The sequence below is a fragment of the Solenopsis invicta genome, chromosome 7 (assembly GCF_016802725.1).
Source record: "Solenopsis invicta isolate M01_SB chromosome 7, UNIL_Sinv_3.0, whole genome shotgun sequence".
Taxonomy (NCBI): Eukaryota; Metazoa; Arthropoda; class Insecta; order Hymenoptera; family Formicidae; genus Solenopsis; species Solenopsis invicta.
The window spans coordinates 17,879,403-17,897,598 of record NC_052670.1 but is presented as its reverse complement, the minus strand read 5'-3'; the positions used below and the strand labels follow the sequence as shown (position 1 = coordinate 17,897,598).

General features: G+C 38.3%; 1 protein-coding gene across 1 annotated transcript; it reads left to right on the top strand.

Annotated features, from left to right (window-relative positions):
- The first annotated feature begins 631 nt into the window (after positions 1 to 631).
- On the top strand, positions 632 to 16,849 carry LOC120358334 (putative nuclease HARBI1). The gene is made up of 5 exons (XM_039452249.1): positions 632 to 642; positions 2,481 to 2,592; positions 10,235 to 10,578; positions 11,795 to 11,931; positions 16,668 to 16,849. Exons 1-5 carry the CDS (start codon positions 632 to 634, stop codon positions 16,847 to 16,849), a joined length of 786 nt encoding a protein of 261 aa, XP_039308183.1.
- The last annotated feature ends 1,347 nt before the right edge of the window (positions 16,850 to 18,196 follow it).

Below are 18,196 nucleotides of genomic sequence, written 5' to 3'. Positions count from 1 at the left end.
CTCTCTCTCTCTCTCTCTCTCTCGCGTTAAGATCGGTAAGTTACCTGTCATATACGCATTAACGTGGCAATCCTTCACCCATATTAAATCTACCATGCCTCGCTCGAAGCATCTATTGGCAAACGAAGGGCTCACCGCGCGTACGCCGGCGGGAGAAAGCGCTTTTTTCGGAAGATGATAAGGGACCTCAACTCTGCGGGCGAGTTTGACCCATCGGTTTTCCCGCCTCCGCGACTCAGCCCCTTGCCCTCCCCCAGAGAGGTGGACGAGGCCCTGAGTTGCGACGACTCGCCTATCCAGGAAACCGCCGGAACCCCAGAGGACCACTCGCCCGGATCCCCGCGCACCGCTAACATAGTCGTCTCTGGAGAAACCCCAGCCAGGGACGATAGAGCTGACGGGAGGCCGCGGGCTAGAACGGCCAAAATATCTCCTGACCCAGCGCCGATTCGGGTCCCGACCAGGCCGTTGCCTCTCGGGATGACCACATTAAAGCCGGCCAGGCCCAGCCTCGCACGAAGAGGGCCCCGAATCATCGGAGACATCATGGTCCCCTTTAAAGTCAAGAGGACCCCATCGGGTTACCTCATTTTTCATGTAACTCGCACTTAAGACAGGTGTCTCTACCTCAATGTACCTACAGTAAATATATACATATACAGTTTAATCTTTACACGCTCTGTCATTCATTTAATCCCACGCCAAGCTCGAGCACGCACGCTACACCTCCAGTAGCGTTAATAAAACGCTACTACATCTTCTAAACTTACTAATAATATATCTTCTTACAATACCTCCTATTTCCCATACAAGGGATTTGTCGCGTATCCGGCCGTGTTATCACACGATTCGGAGCCGCGACTGGTGACAGCTGCCTTAACACCAAAACTAACCAACGAATCAGATCTACGTCCCGGGATCGCAACCCTCGCGAATCCGCGGACGTAACAATGTGCATAAATATTTTTTCTTTTAATGCTTTCCGAAGAAAAAAGTCACACAGATTGTAATCCAGAAATCGAGCAGGCCATGGAATTATCGAATCTCTTCTGAACCATTGGGAGAAAGTTTCATCAAGAGAACGGCGAACTATACCTTTAAATAAGATTTATTGAAGTTGATATTAAAAGTAGTTTAATGGATAATTACACTTGAATATAAAGTTTGTCTCAAACAACAATATATTTTTATTAGGAGTACAAATTGAAAACCGCCGTTTTTTGTCAAAATTTGAGGATTGATTGTTGAAAAATGGTTACATACTTATTCTTGAAAGTATTGTCCATCGCTGGCCATTACTTTCTCCCACCTTTCGGGCAGCATACGAATCTCGCGTCGAAAAAACTGCTCGTCTTTTGCGGCGATCCACGAAACGACCCAGTTTTTGGCCTCTTCGTAATAACGGAAGTGCTGCTCAGCCAAGCCATGCGCCATTGATCGGAACAAGTGGTAATCTGAAGGGGCGATGTCAGGAGAATACGGCGGATGAGGTAAGACGTCCCATTTCAATGTTTCCAGATAGGTTTTAACGACCTGAGCAACATGTGGCCGAGCGTTGTCGTGCAGCAACATCACTTTTTTTGTGTCTTTGCTCGCATTGTGGCCGTTTTTCCTGCAATGCTCGGCTCAAGCGCATTAGTTGTGTTCGGTAGCGAGCTCCTGTGATGGTTTCATCCGGTTGCAACAGCTCATAATAAATCACGCCGAGCTGGTCCCACCAAATACACAGCATGAGCTTCGAGCCATGGATGTTTGGCTTGGCCGTCGATATTGATGCATGACCGCGGTAGCCCCACGATTTTTTTCGCTTTGGATTATCATAATGGATCCACTTTTCATCGCCGGTTACAATACGATGCAGAAAACCCTTCCGTTTTTGCCGTTGGAGCAGCTGTTCGCACGCGAAAATACGCCGTTCGACGTCTCTCGGCTTTAATTCGTATGGCACCCAGTGTCCATGCTTTTGGATCATTCCCATGGTTTTCAAACGATGTGAAATAGCTTGTTGAGTCACGCCCAATGAATCTGCAAGCTCCTGTTGCATTTGAGATGAATCTTCATTCAGTAATGTTTCCAATTGTGCGTCTTCAAACTTTTTCACCTGTCCGGGACGCTCCTTGTCTTCTACGCCGAAATCACCACTTTTGAAGCGTTGGAACCATTCTCGACACGTTCTTTCACTAATGGAAGCCTCACAATAAGTTTTTACAATCATTCGACGCGCCTCAGCCGCAGATTTTTTTGAATTGAAGGCAAAAAGCAAAACTTCCCGCAAATGACGCTTATTGGGCATAAATTTCGACATTTTCGATCACAAAAAAATATATAACGCCGATAAAAATTCACAACTGCAATGATAAGGAATTGTTGCCAGATGCCCAACCTTACATTTAAAATTTTTGATCTAACGTTTGGCGCCAGCATTTACCGCTGGCGCCATCTACTGGAAAACGGCGGTTTTCAATTTGTACTCCTAATAGGTTTCCAGGAGTTATTGGTGCAATCGATGGCACACATATCAAAATTATAGCCCCAAAAGATCGTAGTGAATCCTATATTAATAGAAAAGGATATCATTCTATTCAGTTGCAAGTAAGTTATTAATCTTATTTGTTAAGCTTTCAATGTACATTATTTTATTGCACATTTGTTTTATTGTTATACTAATTGTTCAAACTGTTTAAGTTTGCGCCACTTAATAGGTGCAAGTTCGGTCATCAAGCAGCGAGCGCCACGCGTTATATCCCTAGCGTCGCGAGCATTCCCTTGTATCCTTCCGCGTGCGTAAGCGCCTGCGAGCGCCACTTCTGCAAAACAAGAAGAGACTCTCTCTCTTCTCTGTAATGGCGGAATAAATTCAGTCGTAAGAAAACGTAGTCGATCATTTTCAATCTACAAGGTGAAACCCAGCTAACAAGCAATTCGTAACATGGTCCTTCGAGCCGGATGAGGCGAGAAGAAAACGAGAATCGTCAAGGATCTCGCAGTAAGCAACCCATACGGCAATATAGAGCAGAAGCTTTGAGCGGCGCACACGAGTCCGCCCGATCGCCGCCATTAAGACGCAGCACACGGCTCGTCAACCATCTCGAGGCAAGCAGGCGCCGATCCTGTGCCATGCAGGCGTTCGAAGGAAGGCACCGGAGCAACGTGAAGTCAACCTGAGAGCGAAGAGGCGTCCCAACAGCAGCATCCGACACAGGTCAGCGCGGTAGTTCGATCACGCGAGAAAGTGAGCCTCCTCCTCCCCTCCCCCACCCACTTATTGTTCTCGTCTTGTTATTCGGGTGCAATCTCACGTAGTCTTTTTGTAGTCGCGATAAGCGTAGCGATGGAAGGATTAATCAAAACTCGCGCGACGGAGAGATCAAAACTCACCAGCTTTAATGCATACATAAGCAAAACTCTTGCCGCGGCGTCCGATGCGAATGAACCGTTAAGCGAGTTGAAGGCTCTGGAAATACGAGAACGTATTACGCGTGCACGCGAAACATACGATAACTATTTACAAATCCAAGCGAAAATAGATGAAATAAGTAGCGACGAGAAAGAGACCACGCAGTATCGCGAGCGTTTCGAAACGGATTATTTCCAAACAGTGGCACAAGCTGTTGCAGAATGGTTGCTTACTCGTCATCTCCGTAACGCGAATATACACGTAGCTAATACAGGCGTAACAGCGAATATAGGTTATAATATGCCGATACAAGGAGAATCGTCACAAGCGGCTCCTGATGCTACGCAGGCCCTTCCAAATGTAGCCAGACAAGCAAATCAACATAGTGTTACGAGCCGAGCCGTCCCTGCGAGGCGAGTTCGAGCTGCGGTGTGAATAAGGCCGTGAAGCGTTCTCCTTGACAACGGCCTTGTTTATTAAAAAAATGAGCTGTCTGTGATTTTGGAGTTTGGTGTGTGATGATATGGTCGTGTTTAGTGGTTAACAATTAAAGTGATTTTGTGTTTGATAAAGAAGTCTAGTTCTTTTCCGGAGTGAGAGCGCGAGTAAACGAGTACCCCTTTTTGCTCGTAACATTTTGGGGGCTCGTCCGGGATCGAACGGACGGACAGAGAGAAACGACATACAATGCCTCTTACAAATACCCCACGCCGAGGGTTCTGCACACGTTCCTCGGGAGACGCCGGGCATGCAATGTTAACAACGGGAATTGAGCGGACTCCTGAAAGTGTTGAAGGTGAAACTTCGAGCGCGGAGACGCTTCTTCGGACGGCGATGGAGGAGCTTAAACAGATGCGCGAAGAGCGCGCGCTACAGATACGGCAGCAGGAGGATCTTGTGACGCTTCTGCGACAACGAGAAATGGAACTCCGGCATCTTCAAGAAAACCAGCTAAGTCTTTCTTGTAATAGTGCCGCTAATAAAACGAGAGATGCACGCGATTAGAACATTTTGCCTCTTGAGAGAGAAACTGTTATCACGGGAGAGGAGGAAACCTCTCGAATTTTGTTAAACAATGAGTCGGGTCTTAAATTAAAACCAGATACTTTTGACGGAAGTACTCCGTTACGTGAATTCTTTTCGCAGTTTAACTTAATTGCTCGGGCGAGTCGTTGGAATGAGGAGACGAAAACTGCCGTCTAGGGGGATATTGTTACGAGCCGAGCCGTCCCTGCGAGGCAAGTTCGAGCTGCGGTGTGAATAAAGCCGTGAAGCGTTCTCCTTGACAACGGCCTTGTTTATTAAAAAAATGAGCTGTCTGTGATTTTGGAGTTTGGTGTGTGATGATATGGTCGTGTTTGGTGGTTAACAATTAAAGTGATTTTGTGTTTGATAAAGAAGTCTAGTTCTTTTCCGGAGTGAGAGCGCGAGTAAACAAGTACCCCTTTTTGCTCGTAACAATATTATTGTAAAAGCAGGAGGCATCAGATTGCCAACTATCGAATTACCAAAATTTAAGGGCGAGACATCTGATTGGCTTAGTTTTAGAGACACATTTGAGTCTCTCATTCACAAAAATGAAGCGATAGATCCTATACAAAAATTTCACTATTTAAAGGCTTCGTTGGAAGGTCCTGCAGCGCAAATTATTAAATCATTAGAGTTTTCCGCCTTGAATTACACTGTGGCATGGAATGCAATTTGCGATCGTTTCAACAATAAAAGCTCGCTCACAATCATATTAAAGCCATTTTTAATATAAATAGCATGAAACAAGAGTCCGCGTGTCAAATTCGCGAAACTATAAATACTTTAAATAAACATTTGAGAGCGTTAAGTGCTTTAGAACAATCCACAGAACATTGGGATACATTATTAATATACCTGATCTCAACAAAATTAGACAGCGTCACAGCAAGAGCCTGGGAAAAGGAAAGAGCAGGCAACGACATCCCCACATTGGAAGAATTCAAGACATTTTTAAACTCAAGAGCAGATTTATTGGACAGCATTGAGATGAGCGAAAGCAGCTCTTCGAAGGCAAAACAGGCGGATCGCCCTAAGGTAAAGGCATTGCTCATTCAAAAACAAAGATGTAGTTTTTGCAAGGAGATGCACCGACTAGCGAATTGCGAAAAATTCCTCGAGCTCTCGCCGCACGCCAGAGCCGAGCATCTAAAAAAGATAAAACTGTGCCTTAATTGTTTAAGAGCCGGACATTTTATCAAGGAATGTCACGCAAGCACATGCAAAAAATGTTCCGGAAAGCATAATACCTTATTACATTTGAGGGGCAAAAGGCCGTGGAAGCAGCTCCAACAAAGGAAGAGGCCAGCTCAGCTATCTTATGCTCCCAGAATCAACAAACATTCAGCGTATTATTGGCAACGGCATTAGTACTAGTAACGGACTGCAACGGAAAACAACGAAATGCCAGAGCAGTGCTCGATCCTGGGTCACAATCGAATTTAATCACGAAGAAGCTTTATCAAGAATTACAATTAGATAAATTTGTACTCAAAACAAATATCGAAGCGGTAAACGGCATGTCAACGCAACTAGAACACAGCTGCAACGTTCGTGTATCAGCGCATCACAACAATTATGAATTTAAATTAAAATGCTTGGTAACCCCCGAAATTGCAAGTGAGCTACCGAATTATAAGATAGATCTGCATGAGCTGCAAATCCCGTCTAACATAAAATTGGCGGACCCATCGTTCCACATATCGGGAAAAATAGATCTTTTAATAGGAGGCGATCACTTCTGGGATTTGCTATGCATAGGCCAATTCAAGCTTAAGCGACTAACAATGCACAAAACTAGGCTCGGATGGATAGCAGCCGGTCCTTGGCAGGCTATGCGCATTAATTCAAGCAGGTGCAACCTCACCAAGGAGGTGGACATCGACGAGCAACTCACAAAATTTTGGAAAATAGAAGAAATGTCTAACGAAAAGGAGCTCACAGCAGAAGAAAAGGCAGCCGAGGAGTTATTTGTCAAAACAACAAAGAGAAATCTAGAAGGAAGATTTGTCGTCAGCATGCCGTTTAAAGGAAATCCAAACCAACTGGGTGAATCTAAAGCAATAGCTAATCGTCGTCTCATAAACTTGGAAAAAAAATTGAACAAAAATGAAACACTCAAGAAACAATATAGCATATTTTTAGAAGAGTATGAAAACTTGGGTCACATGCAAAGAATTCAAGAAGATTCAAACAACGAAAAGGCATATTATATGCCACATCATTGTGTCATAAGAACGGAAAGTCTCACAACAAAGGTTCGCGTAGTATTCGACGCATCAACAGCGTCAAGCAACGGATTATCTTTGAATCAGCTACAAATAACTGGACCCACAATACAAGAGGATTTACTGGCAATATTACTTCGTTTCAGAACGTTTCCGTACATTGTCTCCTCAGACGTAGAAAAAATGTATAGACAAATATTGATAAATCCTGAGCAAAGTCACTTGCAAAGGATCTTATGGCGTGCAGATACCACAGAGCCAGTGTCTACATTTGAATTAAACGCTGACGTATGGGACAACATCAGCATCATTTTTAGCGACAAGATGTCTAATGGAATTAACGAACGAATTCAATGATAAGCTTCCCAAAATAGCAAAGATTATCCGCAAAGATTTTTACATGGACGATCTATTAACAGGGGCGAACACCATCGAAGAAGCAAAAAATATAATAGAGCAGCTTTCATACGTTCTTGGAATAGCAGGATTCAAACTAAAGAAATGGATATCGAACGACCCTCTCGTTACAATAAATATTCCGGAAGAAGACAGAATCTCAAATCACGTGGAGATCGCAAATAATATGCAAACAAAAACATTAGGAACCTACTGGCAAGCGCATTCGGATAACATTATATTCAAAGTACAGGAACCAACTCGAATCAAAATAACGAAAAGGAGCATTCTAGCTGACATAGCAAAGATATTCGACCCCCTCGGAGTTCTTGGCCCATGCAACATAATAGCTAAAATAATATTGCAAAAATTATGGCTGTATAAGCTAACTTGGGATGAGTCTCTACCAATAGAGCTACATGAAAAATGGTTATTGTTCTGCAAACAAACAGAGCACATTAATAAAATTAAAATTCCTCGCAATGTCGTATGCAGAAAATACACAAACATACAACTCCACGGATTTGCAGATGCATCTCAAGAAGCATACGGAGCATGTATATATATATATATACGATCGCAAACATCACGAGAAAATGCTCAGGTAAATTTGCTATGTGCCAAAAACAGAACAGCTCCTCTCCAGCAGCAGACAATCCCGAGGTTAGAGCTTTGTGCAGCACTTCTACTCGCGCGCCTGGTGGTCAAGGTAGTGAAATCAGTGGAAATATCATTCCAAAAAATCACTTGTTGGAGTGATTCAACAATTGTGCTAAGCTGGTTGCAAATGCAATCAAATTCATTGCACACGTTTGTGTCAAATCGGGTAGCCAAAATACAGAGGCTAACAGAAACATACAGTTGGAAGCACGTACCAACTGCGCAAAATCCAGCAGACCTGCTCTCAAGAGGTTTAACAGCTGACAAATTAAAAAACTCGGATCTTTGGTGGCATGGTCCACAATTCCTGTCAGCAAGTGAAAAGGAATGGCCGCAAATAATTATCACCAAGGAAAACAACTCATTAGAGTTGAAAAAGGAATATTACCTGTTCAAGCAAACACAAGTAGCGACGCCGTCAATTTTCGAGTCCAAATCAAGCGCGAAACGCCTCATTCGAACTGGCATACTGCAGACGCTTTGCAAACAACTGCAGAAATAAAAACCAACGAAGAACAGGAGTCATCATCGCGATGGAAGCAGAAGAAGCCTTATACGAACTCGTCAAAATAGCCCAGCAAGAGTCCTTTGCAGAAGAAAAGATGGACATCGTCAACAACAAACACAGCTCTATTAAAGTCAAAAGGCTAGCATCACTCAATCCGTTTATCGATAACGAAGGTATTCTGCGCGTAGGCGGTAGATTAAAAAACTCAGAATTTAGTTATGATAAAAAACATCCAGCAATATTAGCATCAAAACACTCATTCACAAAATTGATTTTTAAAGACGAGCACCTAAAATTATTGCATGCAGTACCACAACTACTCTTAACATCGATACGCGAAAAATTCTGGGTAATCGGCGGGAGAAATCTCGCGAGAAAAGTAGTACATGAATGTATCAAATGTTTTAGAAACAAGCCTCAGCAAACTCAATTTGTAATGGGTGAATTGCCCAAAACGCGCGTGTCCATCAGCATGCCATTCCATGTCACAGGAGTGGACTATGCAGGTCCATTCATAATCAAGGACAGAAAAGGTAGAGGGTCCAAAACGACCAAATGTTAAATGTATGCGTCTTTATTTGCTTCGCAATAAAAGCAATTCATTTAGAACTAGTATCCGACTTAACTACGGAAACATTTATCGCGGCTCTTAAGCGATTTGCGGCCAGACGTGGCAAACCGGCGCATATTTATTCAGATAATGGATCTAGTTTCGTAGGCGCTAATAGAGAATTGAACGAGTTAGGTAAATTTCTAAGCGAACAAGGCAAGAAAGTAAGCGAAAATATTAATGATGCCGGAATTAACTGGCACTTTATTCCTGCATATTCTCCTCATCAAGGAGGTCTATGGGAGTCGGGCGTTAAAGCCACCAAATATCATTTAAAACGCGTGGCAAGTAATGCGGCGTTAATTTTCGAGGAATTTTACACATTGTTAAGTCAAATCGAAGCCACGTTAAACTCGCGTCCATTAACGCCGATGTCGTCAGATCCCAACGACTTTGTACCATTAACACCCGCTCACTTTCTGATCGGTCGAACAGTAAACTCCGTAGCTGACCCATCACTAACACATTTGCCCGAATCGAGATTGTCTAGATGGCAACTAGTCCAAAGGCTGCACCAGCATTTTTGGGAGCGTTGGAGCAAGGAGTACATTTCGGAACTTCAACAACGCACGGAAAAAACCGTTCAAACCACTCGAGAACAACACTTTGGTCCTTATCAAGGAGGACAATTTGCCTCCCTTCAAATGGAGATTAGGTCGCGTCATCTCTGTCCATCCTGGATTGGACGGAACCGTAAGGGTAGCAACAGTGAAGACTACAACAGGCATCGTGCGGATCGCGGTCGCGAGATTATGTCCGCTGCCGTTAGAAAAGTGTCGCCAAAGGAACAAAGAGCAGAACAATAGTCAAGACTCTAAAGGTGATACAAGTGAAAGACAAATTGAGTTATAGCCTAATTTCTGTATTCTTAAGCGTTTATTTTACAGTCCACTATTTCTAAGATTTAATTTTGTTTAATAAGTTAATTAAATGCGATTTACTGCTATGTTTGTCATCCGGCCAAACGAAATCAGATCGTTTATGTTCACAAATTCAAATTTTTTATTCGTTTATTGAAAGGATCTTTCAATGCCGGGGGCTATGTTCAAACTGTTTAAATTCGCGCCACTTAATAGGTGCAAGTTCGGTCATCAAGCAGCGAGCGCCACGCGTTATATCCCTAGCGTCGCGAGCGTTCCCTCGTATCCTTCCGCGTGCGCAAGCGCCTGCGAGCGCTACTTCTGCGAAACAAGAAGAGACTCTCTCTCTTCTCTGTAATGGCGGAATAAATTCAGTCGTAAGAAAACGTAGTCGATCATTTTCAATCTACAAGGTGAAACCCAGCTAACAAGCAATTCGTAACACTAATATTTTTAATATTATTTGTATTTATTCAACATTATATTCTTTATATCACAAATGTTTAGTTTTATATTATTAATAATATTTTTGATATAATTTTGTTTTAGGTTGTTTGTAATGCAGACTTAAAATTTATACATTGCTATTATGGACAAGTTGGATCTGTACATGACAATCGTGTTTTCAGATTATTAAACATTGAAAACATGTGTACAAATGCCTATTTTCTTAATGACAGTCACATACTGAGAGATGCAGTTTACTGTATTTCGAAATATGTTATGGTACCATTCAAAGATAACGGACATTCATTTGAAAGGCAAATTAATTTCAACAAACGTTTATCAAGTACTAGAATGATGGCTGAACGATCTTTAGGTTTATTAAAAGGTCGTTGGAAAAGCTTTTTAGATACTCTCCCTATGCAAAGAACGGATTTAATTTCGAAATATACAGGGTGTTCGTTAATGGTTGTCCAGCCTTTTACCGTACATAGATGCCGTACCGACTGAGCTTGCTAATTTGCTAAACGTTTCCTAGATGACAGCTGCTTCGGTTGAGCGCGCGAACGCGATCTCGCAGGACCGAGTGACACGTACAGGCCCCTGGTGAAAATTTTTCTCATATTTTTTTCGTATAATTTTTCCGAACATCTGTATAATTTTTTATGAAACGTTATAAAATGTAAAAAAGTTAAAAGTATTTTTTTTAAATTGTGAGATGAGAAATCTCAGAATGCTTCAGAATGTACGTGTATGAAAAGTTCTAACAATAAGAGATGTAGACTTTCTAAGTATTATTTCTACGTATTTCTGAAAAATGTTCCTATTCGTATAAAAATTATGAGAAAAACTGTAACCAGGAATGTTAAATTCTATAAACGAGAAATTTTATAAAAAATTATTAGAATAGTTTTTACCGGGGAAAGCTGTGCATACTTTGTTATATTACATTTGTTACTAAGATTACTATTTCTATTTATTAATCAAATTAATAAATAAAGTAGTAAATAGAAACGTAGAATACTGAATACATTTAATAATTATTAAATGTATTCAGTATTCAGTACATTTAATAATTATTAAATGTATTCAGTATTCTACGTTTCTATTTACTACTTTATTTATTAATTTGATTAATAAATAGAAATAGTAATCTTAGTAACAAATGTAATATAACAAAGTATGCACAGCTTTCCCCGGTAAAAACTATTCTAATAATTTTTTATAAAATTTCTCGTTTATAGAATTTAACATTCCTGGTTATAGTTTTTCTCATAATTTTTATACGAATAGGAACATTTTTCAGAAATACGTAGAAATAATACTTAGAAAGTCTACATCTCTTATTGTTAGAACTTTTCATACACGTACATTCTGAAGTATTCTGAGATTTCTCATCTCACAGTTTTAAAAAAATACTTTTAACTTTTTTACATTTTATAACGTTTCATAAAAAATTATACAGATGTTCGGAAAAATTATACGAAAAAAATATGAGAAAAATTTTCACCAGGGGTCTGTACGTGTCACTCGGTCCTGCGAGATCGCGTTCGCGCGCTCAACCGAAGCAGCTGTCATCTAGGAAACGTTTAGCAAATTAGCAAGCTCAGTCGGTACGGCATCTACGTACGGTAAAAGGCTGGACAACCATTAACGAACACCCTGTATAATTGCCTGCTGTATTTTACACAATATCTGTTTGTTAAAAAATGATATAATTGATATTCCTCTTATTATCGATGAATCTGATTTTAGGGAAGAACAATTTAGAATTATAGAAAATAACACTGTACAAAACGAAGGTAATGAAAAAAGAAATGCTATTATGTATTCCTTGCCAAATGTAAAAAAGAATCACAAAGTATCCTTCTTTTATATTTATTTAAAAAATTTTATTATCAGCATATATAACAATAATACATTCTATTTCATACATGATGTATTATTTAACCTTGTGTAACATGCACGAAGAACGAGAATATATTATACGCATCATATGTGAAATGGAAACGCATCTTAAATTTAAAGTAAATGACAATGAAAATAAATATAACTACAAGTTAAACCTTAATGAAAATATTTATTTTTATTTTATTAGAAATCAGCACTTTACAACAAATCTAAATTATTTTATAACATAAATATATTACATGTGACAATTATAAGGAAAGAATTTGATATTATTAAAGTTTTAATAAAAGAATTGTTTATCACATTATTATCTTACAAAAATACAAAAACTAAACATTATTTTGTACTGAAATTATGTACATAAGCACCTTGCGTCACATGTATTAAATAACATATTAACATTTTTTGATACATATTGTAACTTAAACGCATAAAATATTTAACTCTTTAAAAATTAAAAAAATACTTTTAAAATTATAAACTTTAAATATATAAACAAAAAACATTTTTCAACATAAATCTGTTTACTTTCTTTCTTTTTCTATTACTTTTTCCAATAAATTCTCAATTCTTTTCATGGCAAGCATTTTCTCCTCATGTTGCTTTGCTCTAATTTCTCTTTTAAGTTTTCCATCTTCTTGACTTTGTGATATGAAATCTACAAGTTTATTAATCTTCTTCTTTTTAGCACCTAAAATTATAAATACCAAAGATATACAATATTGCCTAATTCATAACTAGCATATTTTATTTTTACATCATATGTGTGTGTGTGTGTGTGTGTGTGTGAGAGTGTGTGTGTGTGTGTGTGTGTGCGTGTGCGTGTGTATGTATATGTATGTTTTTAACCATGCTTTCCTTAACCTTTTTCTGGCATATTTTCCTTTTCTGGTTTTTTTTCTCTTTCTTCTACATGTGATCCTGCAACTGCTAAAGGCTGCCCAAGTGCAGTTTTTTGTCAAATAATTCTTGCATAATCTAAATAAAATACATAATGTTTAATTAATATATAAATAAATATCGTATATTATAATCATATCATTAAATAAAATTTTTAAAATAATGTTTGAAACATTTTCATTACGTTGAAATATTCCCATTCTTTTCTGTTATTTCCACTTTTCTTATTATGGTCCAAAACACATTTATATTGTCGTTTAAGGGCTTGAAATTTTGTTGAACATTTCAATCCAGTCACATTGTAGCCCTTTCCTTGCATTACTTTTGCAATTTTTTCCCAGTTTTGTTTTGCAGTTTTCTTTCCATTACAAAATTCATTTTTATGTTCGCAATATGTTTGTAATAATAATATTGTTTTATCTTTTTTTCATATATATTTATCTAAAATATTGATAAAAATATATTAAAATAAACAATCTTCGAAATTAAAAATGTGAAAATTTGCATGTTAATATCTATTTACTTTCTGTACAATCTGAATCTTCTGTTGAGGTTAGGTCTCCAGTGCTAGTACTCGCTAAAGTTAATAAAACAATTTATTATGAACTTATATCATGTATTTATTACTTTATATTTGTATTGTTGGAGAACATATTCATTATTTATAATTTGCGAAATAGTTGATTGTTCTTTGGATTTTTTGCTTGTTCAAATAGCAATGTAGCAAAATTTAGATCTATAAAAGATAGAAGAATAAATCATACTTTTATAAATATTATAATTATTAATTATAATATATATACCATACCTTTATGTGCTTTTGCAGCATCTTCTCTATTTACTAATATAAAATAGTTTTCATTCGTTTCGGGATCTATAAAGCATAAATTTTCAGATGTCATCTTTTTACTGTTTCTGGATGCCGCCATCTTTTTACTGTCATTATCTGACCTCCCGAACGACAGTAATGAAAGTAGGAAGTGACGTAATTTTATGACGTCATGTAGAGACGAAAGTTACACAGAAAGTTTACTGTAATGTATATTGGAACGGCATTTGCAGTGCTGCCAGTACTGGCAGTAAATTTCGGAACGCAGCCATAATTACGGCGTGTGATGAGATACAAATGGAATATCTTAAGGTGCAATTTCACGCAGCGAGTAAAAGCTGGTGTTTTACCCCCACTCAATCGCAACGCAAAGCAGCGTTAAAAAGCTAAACGCTATCGCCTCTATTCTTTTCATGTAGCGAATAAAAGCTGGCGTTTTACCCTTACTCTACTCAACTCCACCGCAACGCAAAGCAGCGTTAAAAGCGGCAATTGCTAAGTACATAATCTGACATAACCGTAAAAATGGAGTTGGAATATTCCCTAGTAGCACAGTACATTGGCTTTATATTGGTTAACATTGGCGAAACATTGGTTATGTTGGGAGTACATTGGCCAATATTTCCCAATAAAGAGCCAATATTGGTCATAGAATCAATTGCACATGTACTTGTAATATTGCTCGCCAATTAATAAACAATATTGCATTTACATTGGAGGTGCATTGGCCAAGATTTGCCAATGTAAAGCGAATATTGTTTATTAAAGAAATAGTAATGTACTGCCAATATTACAAGTCAACAATTTTATAATATTGCTCTTACATTGGAGGTGCATTGGCCAAGATTTGCCAATGTAAAGCGAATATTGTTTATTGAAGAAACGGTAATGTACTGCCAATATTACGAGTCAACAATTGTATAATATTGCACTTACATTGGAGGTGCATTGGCCAAGATTTGCCAATGTAAAGAGAATATTGTTTATTGAAGAAACGGTAATGTACTGCCAATATTACGAGTCAACAATTGTACAATATTGCACTTACATTAGAAGTACATTGGCCAATATTTGCCAATCAAAAGCGAATATTGTTTTTTAAAGAAACGGTAATGTGCTGCCAATGTTACGAGTTAACAATGATACAATATTGCACTTATATTGGAAGCTCATTATTGGTCAAGATTTCCAAATCTAAAGCGAATATTGGTTATAAAAGAAATATTAATGTGCTGCCAATGTTACGAGTCAATAATTGTATTGTAAATATTATCAATAAACGAAATAGGTCCATAAATGAAGAAACCTCAATCTACATTCCAATGAGCAAACAATATTTTTCAATTGTATAAAAAATTTTTTTTTATAAAAATTTTTTATATTTAATTTGTATTATATTGACATATATTTTCTAATTGCATTCTTACTCAAACAAATAACAGAAAAGTTATTCCAGACACTATTCCGCATTTGTGAAATTAGTAAAAAAACTATAATTTTATATTTGTTTATATAAATAATGTGCTTTAATTATACATATTCCATTTTTTTGATAACGTATATTGACCTGATCTACAAGTTATATACAAGTATCAGCACAAAGTGTTCACAGGTCATCACGAGGGATCAGTTCGCAGCGATCACACAGATCAAACAACGTTCACCGGAGTCGCGACATGGATGGGTGACCGCTTGGGTTAAAAAAAAATGGACTAATATTGGTTAAAGTTGGTCCAACCTTCTAATATTGGACCAATGTTGAAAACCCAATGCACAACCAATATATAATATCGTATTTATTTTTTTTTCAATATTGGTTAAATAATGGTCGATATCATACTTTGTAATATTGGACCAATATTGAAAATCAATTCACATCCAATAGATAATATTGGGTTGACATGATTTTTCAATATTGGACCAATATTGCAACTTCAAGATTGGTTAAATAAAAGTCGATATCATACTCTGCAATATTGGACCAATACTGAAAATCAATTCACACCCAATATAGAATATTGGGTTTACATTATTTCCCAATATTGAACCAATATTTTGTGCTATTAGGGTTATAATCAATATATCGAGTATGTAAAATATTATAAACGCACAGTGGCGGTTATAGCTGAAATTAGAAGACGACGTATAGCTGCTGCAATTGCTGCAATTGCTGCAATGTATTTGTTAAAAAAAGAAAAAAAAATAGATATAAAAGAAAGTTTTGGGTAGCTCCGATTTTTGTAAATCGTAATGAGCACAGTTTCTTTTTTGCATCGGGCCGAAATTGTTACTAATGTATTTACCGCTTTTAGGATAAAAATAATATGAATTTTTATCTATGTAACATTCAATCCTCCATACAAGAGTGTCGATATATTTCTTCACTTTCTTATACCACAAGTATATGAGGGTATAACAAAAGTATAATAGAATTTCCTACAATATAAAAAACACAGTTATTAACACAATATAACAAATAAAGCTATCTCACATAAATAAAAAACAAAAAGCAACCTAGCCTAAAAAGTATGCTTACTATATGTATATAGTATATATTAACTTCGTTTGTATTTTCAGATGATGTCAATTGATTTAATCTTTCAGTCATAACTTTTTTCTTATATATTCACTTTTGGAAGGTAATTAATTTGGAATGTAATATTTAAATTTCAGCGTCGTTTTGCTAAAAGTTGGACTGTGTCAAACTTTGAGTGTTTATCCTCTGAATTTGCCAAATTGATGAAAATTAGTGGAGAAGGGGTAAGTAAACGCCAGCGTTTAGTCGCTAAAAGTTGAACTGTGTCGAACTTTGAGCGTTTATTTGCTGGATTCGCCAAATTGATGGAGAGGGGGTAAAACGCTAGCTTTTATTCGCCGCGTAAACTTGCGCCTTTACAGTATGTGATACTGCTCATGATATGTGGAAAAAATTATCGACGATCCACGAACAGCGATTATCAACGAACAAGGTATCGTTATTAGAGGATTTCCATGGGTACGCGATGGAGCCGGGCTGCACTATGGCGCAGCACGTGGCACGTGTGCAAAATCGTGCTTTCCGGCTACGTGATATTGGGTAGGAGATCGACGACAACACGGTCATGGCCAAAATTACGTCGACGCTGCCGTCGAAATATTGTGCTTTTAAGACCACATGGGCCAATGTTTCGGAGAGTGCGCAGACCATCTCAAATTTGCTTGATAAATTACTACAAGAAGAAAAGAATGTACTCAAGGAGGAACAAATCAGTGAAGGGCTCGTTGCTATGGTGGTCAATCCAGCAAAAGACACGAGGGGCAACGCGGAAAATAAAGGCGGGAATAAGGGCAAGCAATTCAAGAAAGCCGAAAAGAAAGGAAATGCTAGATGTTTCCGATGCTTTGAAAAGGGACATTTTGCATGGGAATGTCCGACGAAACCGAAGAAGAAGCCTGCTGAAAATGGCGGTACTTTCGGTAGTGCATCGAGTGGCTCTGGTGCAGCGTGCGCGTTCGCGTTTCCGGACATGTTTGATCATGACAATATGGCGTCGGAAGACACGTAGTTTTTAGACAGTTGTGCATTCCATGTTTTGTCGAGAGTGGATCAAAGACTATAAAGATGGAGCACTTGAGAACATAAAAGTGGGCAACGACGGAATTTGTCCTGCGAAGGGCTACGTCGAAATAATGAAATGCGTCGATAGAAAATACGAAAAGGCTTGCATTGATAATGTGTTTTTTGTGCCGACTTTACGTAGGAACCTTTTGTCTGCGGGACGCTTAACAGACAAAAACATATGTGTGACTTTCACGAAAAGGAAAGCGGAACTAATCCACAATGGCGTTAAGGTAGCTGAGGATGTGAAAGCGTCGAATAATGTGTATTGCTTAGCATTTAAAACTATTCCTTGCAGCGAGGCGAATGCTGCAAAGTGTAATTCAGATTTAAAGACGTTACACGAGAGACTCAAGCATGTGAATGTTGAGACTATTAAGAGGATGGTCAAACACAAATTATTGCCGTCGGTCAATCTCAAGGAGGTAAAGTCATTCTTTTGTGAACCATGTCAAATAGGAAAGATGCATCGAAAATCATACAAATCGACCAAGGATGGACGTGATACTAAACCAGGTGAGGTCATACACAGTGATGTGGTGGGACCAGTAGAAGTTGAGTCAATTGGTCGATCGTGCTGGTATGTAAATTTTAAAGACCATGCTACTGACTTTTGCGTGATTTGCTTTATGCAAAATAAATCTGATGTATTTGAAAAATTTCAAATATTTGAAGCTGCGGTGCGAAATCGCTTCAGAAGATCTATTAAAGCACTTCGAACGGACCGAGGTCGCGAATACGTCAATAATGAAATGAAAAGTTACTTGGAGAAGAAAGGTATTGAGCATGAAGTGACAGCACCGTTTACTCCTGAGCAAAATGGCAAGGC